This window comes from Leuresthes tenuis, unplaced genomic scaffold, assembly GCF_036924035.1.
Source record: "Leuresthes tenuis unplaced genomic scaffold, fLeuTen1.0.hap1 SCAF_7, whole genome shotgun sequence".
Taxonomy (NCBI): domain Eukaryota; kingdom Metazoa; phylum Chordata; class Actinopteri; order Atheriniformes; family Atherinopsidae; genus Leuresthes; species Leuresthes tenuis.
The window spans coordinates 1608121-1622500 of NW_027325361.1; the positions used below are offsets into that span (position 1 = coordinate 1608121).

General features: G+C 42.6%; 2 protein-coding genes across 2 annotated transcripts in view; both read right to left on the reverse strand.

The window, feature by feature from the left end:
* Positions 1 to 3059: 3059 nt before the first annotated feature.
* On the reverse strand, positions 3060 to 5619 carry LOC140311473 (uncharacterized). Its single transcript, XM_072388852.1, has 2 exons — positions 5415 to 5619; positions 3060 to 4300 (listed from the first exon to the last, which is right to left on the reverse strand). The coding sequence occupies exons 1-2, from the start codon at positions 5584 to 5586 to the stop codon at positions 3297 to 3299; spliced, it is 1176 nt and encodes a 391-aa protein (XP_072244953.1). The 5' UTR covers positions 5587 to 5619; the 3' UTR covers positions 3060 to 3296.
* A 1071-nt stretch (positions 5620 to 6690) lies between these two features.
* The window catches only part of pde4dip (phosphodiesterase 4D interacting protein), a 52432-nt gene continuing 44742 nt past the window's right edge, over positions 6691 to 14380 (reverse strand). The window contains exons 32-37 of the mRNA XM_072388866.1: positions 12713 to 12879; positions 12295 to 12426; positions 11775 to 11913; positions 11084 to 11130; positions 10827 to 10938; positions 6691 to 8386 (exon numbers count right to left, since the gene is read on the reverse strand). Of these exons, the coding sequence (XP_072244967.1) occupies positions 8238 to 8386; positions 10827 to 10938; positions 11084 to 11130; positions 11775 to 11913; positions 12295 to 12426; positions 12713 to 12879 (746 nt within the window). The 3' untranslated portion in view covers positions 6691 to 8237. The remainder of the gene's footprint in view (positions 8387 to 10826; positions 10939 to 11083; positions 11131 to 11774; positions 11914 to 12294; positions 12427 to 12712; positions 12880 to 14380) is intronic.

Here is a 14380-nt window from a genome sequence, read left to right on the forward strand (position 1 = left end):
TTAACGAGATGTTAATGAGATGTTAACGAGATGTTAACGAGATGTTAACGAGATGTTATCGAGATGTTACTGAGATTCTTCTCATGTTTCCTCAGAGATCTGAAACTCTTAGTTGTCACGTCTGCCATTGGCTGGCGTCTGCACGCTGTGGGCGGAGCCTCAGAGTGCCTTTAGCTGAAGAAGAACAGACAAAAACTTGTTTGCTGTCTTTCTCCACAGAGAACTTTGACGTGTATGACTCTCTGTGGACCAACAGTCAGGACGTGGCCCAGCAGACGCTGGAGCTGCCGTTCCTGCAGCACATGCAGTCCAGCGACCTGCAGGCGGACGAATACGTCAACTTCATGATCCAGGACATCAACTATCTGCTGAAGGTCACAGACATGCTGAGGCAGATGTCAGAGAAAGTGAAGGAGGAGGACATCAAAAAGTTCATGAAGGCCAGATTTGAAAGCTACAAGACATTTGCTGAAATGATGCTGAAGGAGTTCAACCTCAACGTGAGAAAGCATCACTCAGCCGACAGTTTGAAGTGTTGTAAATGTGAAGAAAGGCTGTTTTCCACTGAACTGTCATAAAAGGACAAGGCTTTGTGATTTAACTCAGTGTGATTGTTCACCTCTCATCTCCGCAGGGTGTGTCCGACATCAAACCCATCCCTGCCATGCAGAAGTACCTCTCTGACTACCAGGCCATCATGGACAAGGACAAGCCCATTTTCTTCGCTGTGGCTCTGCTGCCCTGCTCCAGGCTCTGGCTGTGGCTCGCCAACCAGCTCAAGGAGACGTACTGCAACCCGTACTTCATCTGGAAGAAGAACAACATGCACGGGAACCCTGAGAAACATTACAGGAAGCTGCTCAACGACCATCTGAAGACCCCCGAGCAGATCAAACGGGCCAACGAAATCTTCCGCCAGCAAATGCAGAACGAGCGCGATTTCTTTGCCGCTTCACTCCAAGAGTGAACGCAGCCTTAATGTTTCTTTAGATCCACTTTAGCGCTTGTTTTATCGTGACAGGTAATTAAAGTACATGGATTATAAAATGTTGCGATTACCTGATATTTATGAGTCAACTTGCTTTCTGTTTTTCATTCTTCATGAATAAAAAAGCTTCACTGTGTAACTTCTGGGGTTCATTTTTGAGCAGAAAAATCTGATTACTGTGTTTGACCAACCAAAACTGGACTTTAAACACATGTTAGTCCAATAGAAATACAGCTTCTCAAACCGGACCAGCAGCCCCAGATAATCCAGCTGTTAATGTTTCCTCTCAGCTGGACTCAGATGGTTCCAGCTGCTCTGTTCAGGCTCCAAACCTCCATCTTTCTGCACCTTTCAGTAAAGTTCATATTAATCCAGCTGAATTCCCCATAAAGCTGCTCTGTTCAGGCTCCAAACCTCCATCTTTCTGCTCTCATTCACAGACTTTTGAAGTATTTTTGAACTTTTGAAATATGAAGGAAGCTCAGCAGCTAATGTTAGCCGTAGCAACAGCCTCTCTGTCAACATGTGAACAGGAGGAAATGAGATTATTTTCATTTTGGCCTTTTTAGTTGAAGAAGAGCGTGCCCACCACAGTGCTAATTGGATCATAACGCAGGATATTAACAGATGATAAACGGTTGTTGGGTTGGTAAACAGCAACTTAGATTAGCTCTTTACTTCTCTCCACCTCCTTCTTCTCAAATATACTGTTTATTAATCCCCATAAAGCTGCTCTGTTCAGGCTCCAAACCTCCATCTTTCTGCATCTTTCAGTAAAAACAGTAAAGTTCATATTAATCCAGCTGAACTCCCCATAAAGCTGCTCTCATTCACAGACTTTTCTGTTTCTTTTGTCAGAAACTGGGCCTAAAATCAGCCCTTTAAGGCTTGGTGTTAAAGCATTTCCAGACTGTCGCTCTGCTCTAATAAAATCCTGATTTTATAACCACAGAATCACCGTTAAAGCAGCTTAAAGACAGCGTCTGAGCAGAGAATTCAGCCGGACTCACATGGACCAGGACCTCCCACAGAGGAGGTCAGAGGCAGCAGGAAGTCTGGAATGTTTTAATAACTGGATTCTACTGCTGGGCAGGTATGCTGGGATAAGGACGCTGGTCGGGTTAAATTAACTCAACTGTACTTGTAACTGTACTGACCGACAACCTGTGACTGGCTTCGCAGTTCCTTGTACACTTATGGCTCTTTTAAACCAAGCTGGTCTCAAAAGGTGGCACAGACTACAGGGCCCCTGGTGTGTTTGCTCGTGCCGGGAACATCCAGGAAAAAATAGCACTTGAACAAGTAAATCATTTCCCATTTTGGGATTAATAAAGTATTTTTCAGTTCAACACACCACAGAGACCAAGTTAAACTACAACTCATCATCTGCACCTGTGCAAGAGGACATTATCTATAAAATACTGCATCAGGCATGAAGAGACAAAGCAATGTTTCCATGACATCAGGTCATTGTTCCTCAGAATCCAACATGGTTGCAGCACAGTTTAATGTGCTTATACTCCTTCAGCTGTCATCCCCCAACGGGCGCTTAAGGTCCATACAAACTTGTAACACTAGACTTATGAACAGTTTTTAGCCAAGTGCCATGAGAGGAGTGACCTCGAATAACTGACCACATTTAAACATGCAGTTTTTTAGCCGTGCAACACTTGCTTAAACCTCCATGAGATGTGCAACATGTCTGTATATGTGCAGCATTATCAGCTGTACACTTTATTTATTCATTGTTCCTGTGATGGTGCTACGTACTATAGCTAATATATGCCTTTTATGTCCGTTATGACCCCTGAAGCAGTCTGTACCTCCTCAGATTGAACTTCCCAGTTCTCATGGAGGATCTTCTTCTGTGGTCTAGGGGGAGATCTTGTCACATGTCAAAAATGTCTGACATAAGGCAGTCCTGCTAAATGAAAACAAAGAGCGAAATAGCAGGAAAAACTAAGAAGACAGTGGCTGGGTGCTCTGGTAATACACTGCTGTATGTTCACATAGCTGCTGGATATTTACACTTCACATTAGTTTAAGTATTCTAAAAAAGTGATTTCACAGGTAGGTTTTCAAATAAACTAAATTAGCCTCATATTAGCAGACCATAGATTAAGTCTGCTTAAGTCTAAAGTAAATCTTGGAGATGATGCCATCATAGCAGTGCTTGCTCAGACCACTCAGGGACCAGTCGCTGTTTCCAGAGTAGGACATGAAATAAACTCACTCTATAAACTCCGAAACCTCCTCTTGTATGAATTCATGCACCCTTTATTCCCATAAACGCTGTTTTCCAGTAAACTTAATCCATAGATGTTTGAGCACTACAGACTCTGTGAGTTCTCATGTGTGAAGTCAAGTGACTTTTACATTTGAAAGTTTTAACACACATTTTACAAGGATACGGCTTCTCGCCGGTGTGAATTCTGACGTGAACGATCAAATGGCTGCTCTGAGTGAAACTTTTCCCACAGATTTTACAGGGATAAGGCCTCTCGCCAGTGTGAGTTCTCCTGTGGTCTAAGAAAGAATTTTTATAACTGAAACTTTTACCACATGTTTCACAGCGATACGGTGTCTCATCTGTGTGAGTTCTCACATGCTCAGCAAAATCATTACACTGAGTGAAACTCTTTCCGCATATTTTACAAAAATACGCTTTCTCACCTGTGTGAGTTTTCTTGTGCATTTTCAGCTGTGATATGACTTTAAAGCTTTTTCCACATGTGTTACAATGGAAAGACTCACCTGTGTGAGTTCTCATGTGGACATTCAAACTGCTACACTGAGAAAAACTTTTCCCACATGTTTTGCAGGAATACGGCTTCTCGCCTGTGTGGATTCTGTAATGTCTCGTAATTTCATATCTGTATTTAAAAACTTTGCAGCATACATCACATTTTAAAGGCTTTTTGCCCGTGTTAATCTCCCACTGACTCTCTAAACTGGGGGAGTCATCGACATTGTTTCTGTGATAGCTCTTCTTTGGTTTTAGGTTTGCATTTCTAGATGATCCAAAGTCTTCATGCTCGATTCCCTCCTGAGTTTGCTTCTTGGCCGCAGAATAGTTCTGAAAGAGAAGCTGGTTCCCGTTTGGTTCCGTTTCACTGTGGTCAGTTTCCTCATAAGTTGGAGAAACCATGATGCCATCAGTCTCCTCCTTCAAAACCGGCTGCTCTTCCTCCTGTTGCTCCTGAAACTGTGGAGCTTTTGGTTCCCCTTGGTCCAGACCGGAGTTCCCGCCCTGGTTCCCGAGTTGATCAGTGGGAACCTCCTCAGTATTACAGTCATCTTGCTGTGGGAGGTCTGGATCAATGAAGAAAACAAGAAAAATGCTACTATTGATTAGGGGTGGGGGAATTTTCCGATTCTGAATCGATTCACAAACGTTCAAATTTAGATTATTTAAATAAAATAATACAGATGTTTCTAAAATGCAGAACTAAGAAGCGCAGACATGTGGAAATACTTCGGCTTCCACAGCTGGTGGCGGAAGCGAACTCAAGGAGAGCCACGTTATTATGAAGTTCTCAAGGTGTCGTGCAGGGAAATATGATCCTCCGTGAACACGTTGTTATTTATTACTGCCTTTAAGTTCGGACCCTGAGGATTTCAGATCAAAACTGGTGGACGGAGAAGTGAATTTCAGCGCTTCAGTCGTAAAATGTTCTTTTTCAGAAGAAGAATAAACGTGTGGCCTTTTAAGCGGTCGAAATGGATGGATGGATGAATTAATCATTTACAGACAAAGGATTCTCATCATCCATCCATTGTTTATGCCTGCTTAATCCAGATCAGAGCCTCTCCCAGCTGGGGTGCACCGGACAGATCGCGTGTCGGATTCTCACTTCGTTTTATTTACGGTTCGGTTAATTTCTACAGTTACTTTGGTGGATTCTGGGTCTTTAAATCTTAAACCTTTTTAGTTTTTCTATCTGAACTGTTCTTTGAACATTAAACTGTAATGTATGCAGCAACATGTTAAGTTAAACATGAAAAACACTGCATCGGTGTCAGAATATTCCCGGAACAGTGCGAGAATCCCAGACAACTAAAGGCAGCTAAATCTGCTAGTGATGTAATAAAAACACAAGCAGATGTGTGCAGATGTGTCCAGATGTCCAAGCTAAATATGGAGACATGGTTCACTCACTGCGGAACACCTGATCAGCCTGATCAATCATCCACATCAGCCGCTTATCGATCAACCTGAACGGAATTCAACCACCAGTGACGACAGTAATAAAAGCAGAGCGAGCGTGTCATCGTGCACGTGACAACCTGCTGTCAGGCAACAGTATTTCCTCCGTGCGTGATCACTGAATCCACGCATTCAGTGCGTGCGCGCAGAGGAGGGTCTGAATCACTGCGTCGGAACAGATCTCAGATCAGATGAGTTATATCCATCAGTGTTTCGTACCTATTGTGGGGAGCTTTATTCGGGGTTTCCAGGTGATATCCAGCAGTCTGCGCTGGCGGTCGATCTCTTCCTCGTACTGGACGATGGTTTTCTCAAACTCTGTGAATATTTCTTCAGCAGCAGCAGTTAGTCGCTGGCTGATAAACTCTCTCAGATGCTGAGCTGAAGACATCGTTGCTGCTCACACTCAGATATTCAGCTCAGACACCACAGCCGTCTGCAGAAAGCCCAAATTCTTCTTCTTCTTCGTGTTCTTTGGCAAACATCTGTGCATTACTGCCACCAACTGGTATGGAATGTGGACCAGAATCCACCCATCTGTTTTCTACACCCTTAATCCAATCCAGGTCGCAGGGGGGTGGAGCCTATCCCAGCTGCCATTGGGTCAGAGGCAGGCTGCACCTGGACAGGTGGAAAATGTCCAAAGAAAAACTCTGAAAGAGCTTCAGAAAGCTGCAGAACTGTTGATCAGGACACTTTAAAGGTTTCAGAAAGCTGCAGAACTGTTGATCAGGACACTTTAAAGGTTTCAGAAAGCTGCAGAACTATTGATCAGGACACTTTAAAGGTTTCAGAAAGCTGCAGAACTGTTGATCAGGACACTTTAAAGGTTACAGAAAGCTGCAGAACTGTTGATCAGGACACTTTAAAGGTTACAGAAAGCTGCAGAACTGTTGATCAGGACACTTTAAAGGTTTCAGAAAGCTGCAGAACTGTTGATCAGGACACTTTAAAGGTTACAGAAAGCTGCAGAACTGTTGATCAGGACACTTTAAAGGTTTCAGAAAGCTGCAGAACTGTTGATCAGGACACTTTAAAGGTTTCAGAAAGCTGCAGAACTGTTGATCAGGACACTTTAAAGGTTTCAGAAAGCTGCAGAACTGTTGATCAGGACACTTTAAAGGTTTCAGAAAGCTGCAGAACTGTTGATCAGGACACTTTAAAGGTTTCAGAAAGCTGCAGAACTGTTGATCAGGACACTTTAAAGGTTTCAGAAAGCTGCAGAACTGTTGATCAGGACACTTTAAAGGTTTCAGGAAAGGCTGAGAGAAATGAGGCTGGATCAGGACTCTGGGTCGGGACTCTGGATCAGAACTGGTTTATCAGCTCCCGTTTAACAGTCATTTTCTTCATGAATTGTGCAGCCCAAACACTCAGAGCGTTCACATGGAGCTGTGCAGGAATCTTTAATCTTTAACTTTCATCAAAACTTTTATCAAAGAAGAGAAAAAACTAAAGGTTTGGAGTAAAGTCGAGAAACAACAAACACAGCAGATGTTGTTTTGTCCCTTTTATTGAAAAGGTTCTTTTCTTTTTACCCCAAAACATGTTAACAAAGAGAACATGCATAAAAACATCTATCTGTCACACACTCCCTTTAATATGTACACAATGAGCTGTGCTTCACACAGAAAACCCAGTTTGATCTGGTGGGAGTTCTGCAGAAATGACCTAAACTCGATCATTTTCATCTGACGTGACAACAAACCAGCTGTCCACTTTGGTTCGTCTTATTGCTTCATAAACACACTGAAACAGCTGATTTTATGCTGCTACTTTGTCTATTTTGCACTAAATGAAAGTGATCCACGTAAAGCAGTGAATGGGCCATTAAACCTGCTCCGTACTGATTGTCAGAACCTGGACTCATTCATCCAGAAGTTAGCTTGTTTGAATAAATGTGGCTAAACTTATGTGATGGCGCGTGGACACCCGGCCTGCAGCATCAACTAACAGCAAGGCTCGTATTGCACAGACACCCAAAGGATTGCATATTTCAGTAAAAGCCTCGGTTCATGCACGAAACTAAACTACGACACAGAGAAATCCATCGGAGGAGCCAGTGTGCTTCATTTCCACAGTGAGCGTCATTGATCCTGAAGAGATTGGGAACTTTTTTCTACCCGATTGTCATCGTGAGGAAGATTTAAACTCAAACATTTACAACTTTAACTAAAATGAAACATTAAAAAGTCCTAAAAGATGAAAAAAAAAGTCAAAGTGTGGTCCGCTTTTCTGGTGTCTGAAAATGAGACATCATCTCTTTTGGATGTGAAACAGATTGTCAGGCAGATGTGGAACAGTTACTGTTTTCTTACTAAGATGCTGCAGATCGGCTCGTGCATGTTTCAGCAGCTCAGACTCGTTTCCTGTAATATTTAAAGAGGAGATTCAATATTCAACAGCTCCACTCTGGAGATGGAGCAGTTCAAATCTGTTAATGCAGCAGATCACCATCGAACAGATGCGGGACCTCAGTGTTCCTTTGAATTATGTCATCAGTAGTTTGACGTTTTCATGACAATTGTTGGTACAAATAGGATAATAAAGAAGGACGTATGGCTTTGTTTCCACAAACTGCTCCAAACACACACATTCTGGATTCAAATAACAAACACGAGCCTGAACAGAGACAGGCAGGAAGCACTTTTTACCTCTGGCTTTATCTTCAGCCGCTTTCCTGAAGTCGGTTTTTGATTGGCAGCTTCTGGTTTGTTCATTCTAACACCGCCTCAAACACTCAAAACCAGACTTAGTTTAACTGAAATCTGGTTTAATGTTTAACTTAGATCTTTGCTAATTTAAAGCAAAGTTGGACCAAACTCAGACCAGGTTCATTTTAACGAGAAGGAGCACTTCAGACGCTGGCACCTGCACACATTATACCAACAACAACAACAGTCATTCACATCCATAAACCATCACGAACGAGCTGACATCACACACACTCACTCAACTGAAACCATTCCCAGGTCAATAAGAGCCAACATTTGCAGCATTCAGTGTGAACAGGAGACAGTGAAGAACTACAGAGCTGCTGCACTACAGGAAGACCGCCTGCAGGGGGCGCTGGTGGCGAGCCAGGCTCAGGGCTGCAGAGGAGGAGGAGGAGGTGGAAGATGAAGGTCGGGGCGTCACGACACTCCAACCAGGAGAGAAGCTGAGCTCATGGAAGATTCCTGCGTTTTCACCTGGAAGAGGAAAGAAGACGCTGAGCAGGTGGATGAGGAGAGAAACTTCTCTGCCTTTAAGTCACTTTAAACACAAACAGCTGTCTGCTTCTCTCTGTTTGTTTCCTCATTAAACCTGTGAAAGAATCAGATGACTTTTCAGCTGCTTATTTTCCTGATATATATATATATATAGTTTCTCCAGTTTTTTAGAAAATGCACCATGCACACAGCACTGAGAAATCTGGTCATTGAACGCACCATGCACACACTGTATGAGGGCAAACAGCACTTATCTGAGACCGATATCTGGAGATAAGTTTCTCTTTTTTAGGGATTTCCAGTGACAGAGAGAGCAGGGCCTGTAGTCTGTGGTACTTTTGGGGAAAACATAAAAGTTATTTATGACCAATTTACAATATTTTGTGTGGGTTTATTATAGTTCTTAGAAAGAAAATTGGAATCGGCCAAGAAAACGATAAGTTCTGCGTCTTTAAGTGACTTTCTGAACCGTGGTACAAACAGAAACCACTGAGCACAGTTTGGTTTGTCATCTGTCAGCAGATCTGTGTTTTTATGCTACTTTGGATGCGGTTAATTAGCTCAAATCAATTCAAACGAGTGATCAAAAACTGAAAAAATATTTAAAATATTCGTCAAACTGTAGCTATGTATGTTACAAGGTAATTTAACACCGTTCTGTTCACATCAGTGTTTCTCATGATCTTCCTCTGTGTTTAATTTCACTCTTTGCTTTGTTTTGATGGTTTATACGCGATAGAAACATCTCTGCAGCTCTTATAGCAAACCTTCTGTGCATGTGAGTATTCCAGTTAGTATCTGTTACATCGTATAAAGTATTCCAGTTAGTATCTGTTAGATCGTATAAAGTATTCCAGTTAGTATCTGTTACATCGTATAAAGTATTCCAGTTAGTATCTGTTACATCGTATAAAGTATTCTGGTTAGCATCCATTAGATCGTATAAAGTATTCTGGTTAGCGTCCATTAGATCGTATAAAGTATTCCGGTTAGCATCCGTTAGATCGTATAAAGTATTCCGGTTAGTATCTGTTACATCATATAAAGTATTCCGGTTAGCATCCATTAGATCGTATAAAGTATTCTGGTTAGCGTCCATTAGATCGTATAAAGTATTTCGGTTAGATCATATAAAATATTCTGGTTAGCATCTGTTAGATCGTATAAAGTATTCCGGTTAGCATCCATTAGATCGTATAAAGTATTCCGGTTAGCGTCCGTTAGATCGTATAAAATATTCCGGTTAGCATCCGTTAGATCGTATAAAGTATTCCGGTTAGCATCCGTTAGATCGTATAAAGTATTCCGGTTAGTATCTGTTACGTCATATAAAGTATTCTGGTTAGCATCCATTAGATCGTATAAAGTATTCTGGTTAGCATCCATTAGATCGTATAAAGTATTTCGGTTAGATCGTATAAGATATTCTGGTTAGCATCTGTTAGATCGTATAAAGTATTCCGGTTAGCATCCATTAGATCGTATAAAGTATTCCGGTTAGCGTCCGTTAGATCGTATAAAATATTCCGGTTAGCATCCGTTAGATCGTATAAAGTATTCCGGTTAGCATCCGTTAGATCGTATAAAGTATTCCGGTTAGTATCTGTTACATCATATAAAGTATTCTGGTTAGCATCCATTAGATCGTATAAAGTATTCTGGTTAGCGTCCATTAGATCGTATAAAGTATTTCGGTTAGATCGTATAAAATATTCTGGTTAGCGTCTGTTAGATCGTATAAAATATTCCGGTTAGCGTCCGTTAGATCATATAAAGTATTCCGGTTAGCATCCGTTAGATCGTATAAAGTATTTCGGTTAGATCGTATAAAATATTCCGGTTAGTATCTGTTACATCATATAAAGTATTCTGGTTAGCATCCATTAGATCGTATAAAGTATTCCGGTTAGCATCCGTTAGATCGTATAAAGTATTCCGGTTAGCGTCCGTTAGATCGTATAAAGTATTTCGGTTAGATCGTATAAAGTATTCCAGTTAGCGTCCGTTAGATCGTATAAAGTATTCCAGTTAGCGTCCGTTAGATCGTATAAAGTATTCCGGTTAGATCGTATAAAGTATTCCAGTTAGCGTCCGTTAGATCGTATAAAGTATTCCGGTTAGATCGTATAAAGTATTCCAGTTAGCGTCCGTTAAATCGTATAAAGTATTCCAGTTAGTATTCGTTAGATCGTATAAAGTATTCCAGTTAGCGTCCGTTAGATTGTATAAAGTATTCCGGTTAGCTTCCGTTAGATCGTATAAAGTATTCCAGTTAGTATTTGTTAGATCGTATAAAATAAAGCGACTTGATTAGCTACACGCAAAACATCTTTAATGAAAAAGATTTAGTGGAAAAGCAAACAGATCCATGATGTTGTTAGAGGGCTAATCGGTGCTCAGCCAAGCCAGAGGACTGTACCTTTAATAGGCCAGGGATATGAGGAAGAGGAGGAGGAAGAGGAGGGTGAATAGGAGGAAGGAGGGACGGACAGAGAAGCTTGGCGAAGGGAGGAGATCCTGAGTTTGTTCTCCTGAGGAAACTCAGCGAAAGTCGGGGGGAGGAGACAGGAGAAGGAAACAGTTTTCACTTTGAACCATGTGACTTTTCATCATCCAATCACATCGTTAGTCTACCCTGCCAGGGGAAGAGGTTCGATATCCTCAGTTAGAACTCACCTGTAAGTTGTTCTTGGCCTTCTGCAGGACGTCCCGTGTTCTCGACACTGTAAACGAACAAAGTCAAAGCCTGAGAGTCGTCACTCTTTAATGTTTCATCAGTTCTACAGACAGAAGCAGGAAGCTGACGCTCCCGTTCACTAAAGCACATGATAAAGATGTTTAACAGACTCCTGACACCCTCTCACATCTAAAGACGATGTCACACACCTCAGACTTAGCTCCAGATCTTACAGGGTCTCTATTTGTAAGATCACAACTAGATTTTTGAGATTATTTCCCATCATGCACCTGGTGGAAACTCTTAACAACGCTGAAGTCGAGCGATAAGCAGCTTTGAGCCACGGCTGCAGCTTTAAGTTCAGATGAAGCATCGTAGAGATATTCGTGATGTTTCCATGCAGCAGTCAGCTGCTCCTCCTTCAGTTCGGTCCAGCTGAACCGTACGTTTTTAAAGATGCTGATGGGAGAAAAACTGGCCCAAAGCAGCCTGGATTGAAGCCGTGGATATAAATCAGGATTCATTAGAGCAGAGCGACAGGCTGGAAATGCTTTAAGTGAGCTGACACGTCGTCTTAATGGACGGACTGAGATGTTTCCATGATTTGGAGCAACTAAATCAGCTGTAAGAGTCTTTTTGAGTCACTAAAACCTGAAAATATGGTTTTATATGAGTTGAAACAACACTCACGCTGGCTGACTATAAAGTGCTCCATGCTATCTTTGGTGAGGTTGGAGCTCTTCAGTCTCTCCATCGCGTCCTTTAGAGCCTGCTCTTGTTCTGAGAGCTTCAGACGGAGAGAAGCAACCTCCCCCCTCAGAGCCTGATCCTAAACAACAGACACAAACACACCCATGTTCGGGTCATCCAGAGGTCACAGGAAGTTAACAAATCTTCATGAAATCAGGTTCATGCTTTTAGCATTTTTACTGTATGAATGAAGGAAATGTGGTTATCTGCTCATAAGCTTCCAGATCAAGTTAAATGTTAAAGCTGCAGGGTTTAAAGGAACAGTGTCGCAATTACTGCCACCTAGTGGTGAAGTTAGAGAAAGCAACCGTCTAAAATGAGGTCAAACACATGATCCAGATTGGGCTCAAATGTGTGTTAACTTCAGATTATTCTTTTAGTTTCATGCCTCGACTTTCTTTAGTTTCTCCTCTATCCTGCAGATGAGTTCTTAAACACTCCATGTGCCATCAAATCTGACCTGACGGGTTTCCTCAGGGTCGGGCTGAGCTGCTCGCCAGAACAACCGGAGCAGAGAATCCGCCTCCTGCAGGATCTGCTTCAGAGTTCTGGTGTCCGACAGCAGTTTTCTGAAGCATCCCGATTCTGAAAGCTGAGAGAGAGCAGAAGCATGAATGGAAATGGTCCCATAAACCTGCAGAGATTGCATATATTTCCAGGTGTGCTGCGAGATTTAACCCTGAAAAGGAACGAAATGAGGAAGAATCCAGTTCCAGTTCCACACAGATCAGCTGTAATGAAGCTTTTCACAGATCTCTGTCTTATTTTAAACTCAAAAAAGCCTCCGTAACCTAAAATCAGGTCAGTTTTAACTGGCTTCTTCAAACCTTCAGGCGTCACTTGACCGTTTTGGTGTTTCTGCTTCGTCTTCCTCTCACCTGATGGAGGCGGAGCTCCTGTGAGGCGCTCAGAGAATAAAGCGCCGCCTCCATCTGAAGCAGGAGGGAACTCCCCTCAAGAAGCTGCTGCTGCAGAGCCTCAAAGTCGTCGATGTGGCCGACCGCGTGGGGGAAGGAGCCATCGTGGCCCTGCAGAGTCGGGGCTGCTGAGGAGGAAATGGAAGACTTAGAAATGTTTCTGTTTCTGTATTTATCAGACGCTTTTATCCAAAGCGACTTACAAATGAAGATATAACAGCTGTATAAAAAGCTAACAATAAGCTACATAGAAGGAACCCAGGAGTCCGACTCTGTCAGAGGGGACAGAGCAGAGATAGGGTGCAGGCATAGAAGGAAGTGCAGAAAGACTTTATTATTCACCTTTTAGCAGTTATTTGGTTAATTTAATTGCAGATGTTGTCATAAAGGTGCATCATCAACCACATCATTGTGAAATGTTGGTTGACAAATCCATTTTTAGACAAAATGTGACCTTTTCTTGTAGAATTTTGGCTAATTTTCGGGTCCTACTTGCACCGAGGATTTTCTTTTGTGTGCCAGGATTCTCAATATTGACCTTAAAGTCAGAGTAAAACTGAAATAACTGCAGAAAATGTGTTATGAACTATTCGGTCAAGCATAGAGTTTCTGTTTCTGTATTTATCAGACGCTTTTATCCAAAGAGACTTACAAATGAAGATATAACAGCTCTATAAAAGCTAACAATAAGTTACATAGAAGGAACCCAGGAGTCCGACTCTGTCAGAGGGGACAGAGCAGAGATAGGGTGCAGGCATAGAAGGAAGAGCAGAAAGATAAAGTGCAGAGATAGAGGGGGGAGGGAAGTACAAGGTAAGTGCTGGGATAGGAGATGCTCTCTGAAGAGCTGGGTTTTCAGGAGCTTCTTGAAGACAGACAGGGACGCCCCTGTTCTGGTAGCGCTCGGTAGGTCATTCCACCATCGTGGGACGACACATGAACAGAGTTTGGATTGTCTTAGGCGTGGTGTAGGAGCTGCTAGACGACAATCCTGGGACCAACGGAGGGACCCAGTTGGGACAGAAGCCTTTGCAAGAGCATTCAAGAAGATGGAGCCGTTCCATTAAGCTCTTTGTAGCTAACATCAGGGACTTGTTACTGGAATGTGAATCAGAATCGGTCGGGTAAACCTGGGTCATCTCAGCGTTTCTACCGACACTTTCAGGAGTGCTGCACTCTTTTTCCACAGAAACATCTTCAGAAGTCGTACAGGAAGCGCAAAATGCATGAAAACTGCACAGTTTAAACTTTTCTGTATTTTACTTTGGTTTTACCTTCTTGGTTTTGACGGTTTCTGACAGACGTCCGTAGAGACGAACGCGCTCCGAAACGTTTCCCTGCAGCTCTTCTTGTTTTTATAAACCCTTATTTTCATAAAGACGCCCCTTTAGCAGGAGGCCAGAGGTGCACGACCGGCCAAAACAACGCCAAAACAACGCCAAAACAACGCCAAAGTGACCATAAATTACCCATCATGTGGCGCTTCTGTCCCAGTTAATGTGGCAGCTGTCGCCCTCATGATGTCACGAGCATCAACGCCGCCACGCTGTGGCAGGAAAAGCATCAGCTGTTTATTGTGAAATTGCGGCGTTTTGCTGCTGAGCGAAGTCGGGATGTCACTGAGCCAAA

Coding starts and splice junctions, on each gene's coding strand:
- LOC140311473 (XM_072388852.1), bottom strand. CDS start 5,586: ATGTCTTCAGCTCAGCATCTGAGAGAGTTTATCAGCCAGCGACTAACT. Junction 4,301..5,414: donor AATAAAGCTCCCCACAATAG/GTACGAAACACT, acceptor TCATTGATCCAG/ACCTCCCACAGCAAGATGAC.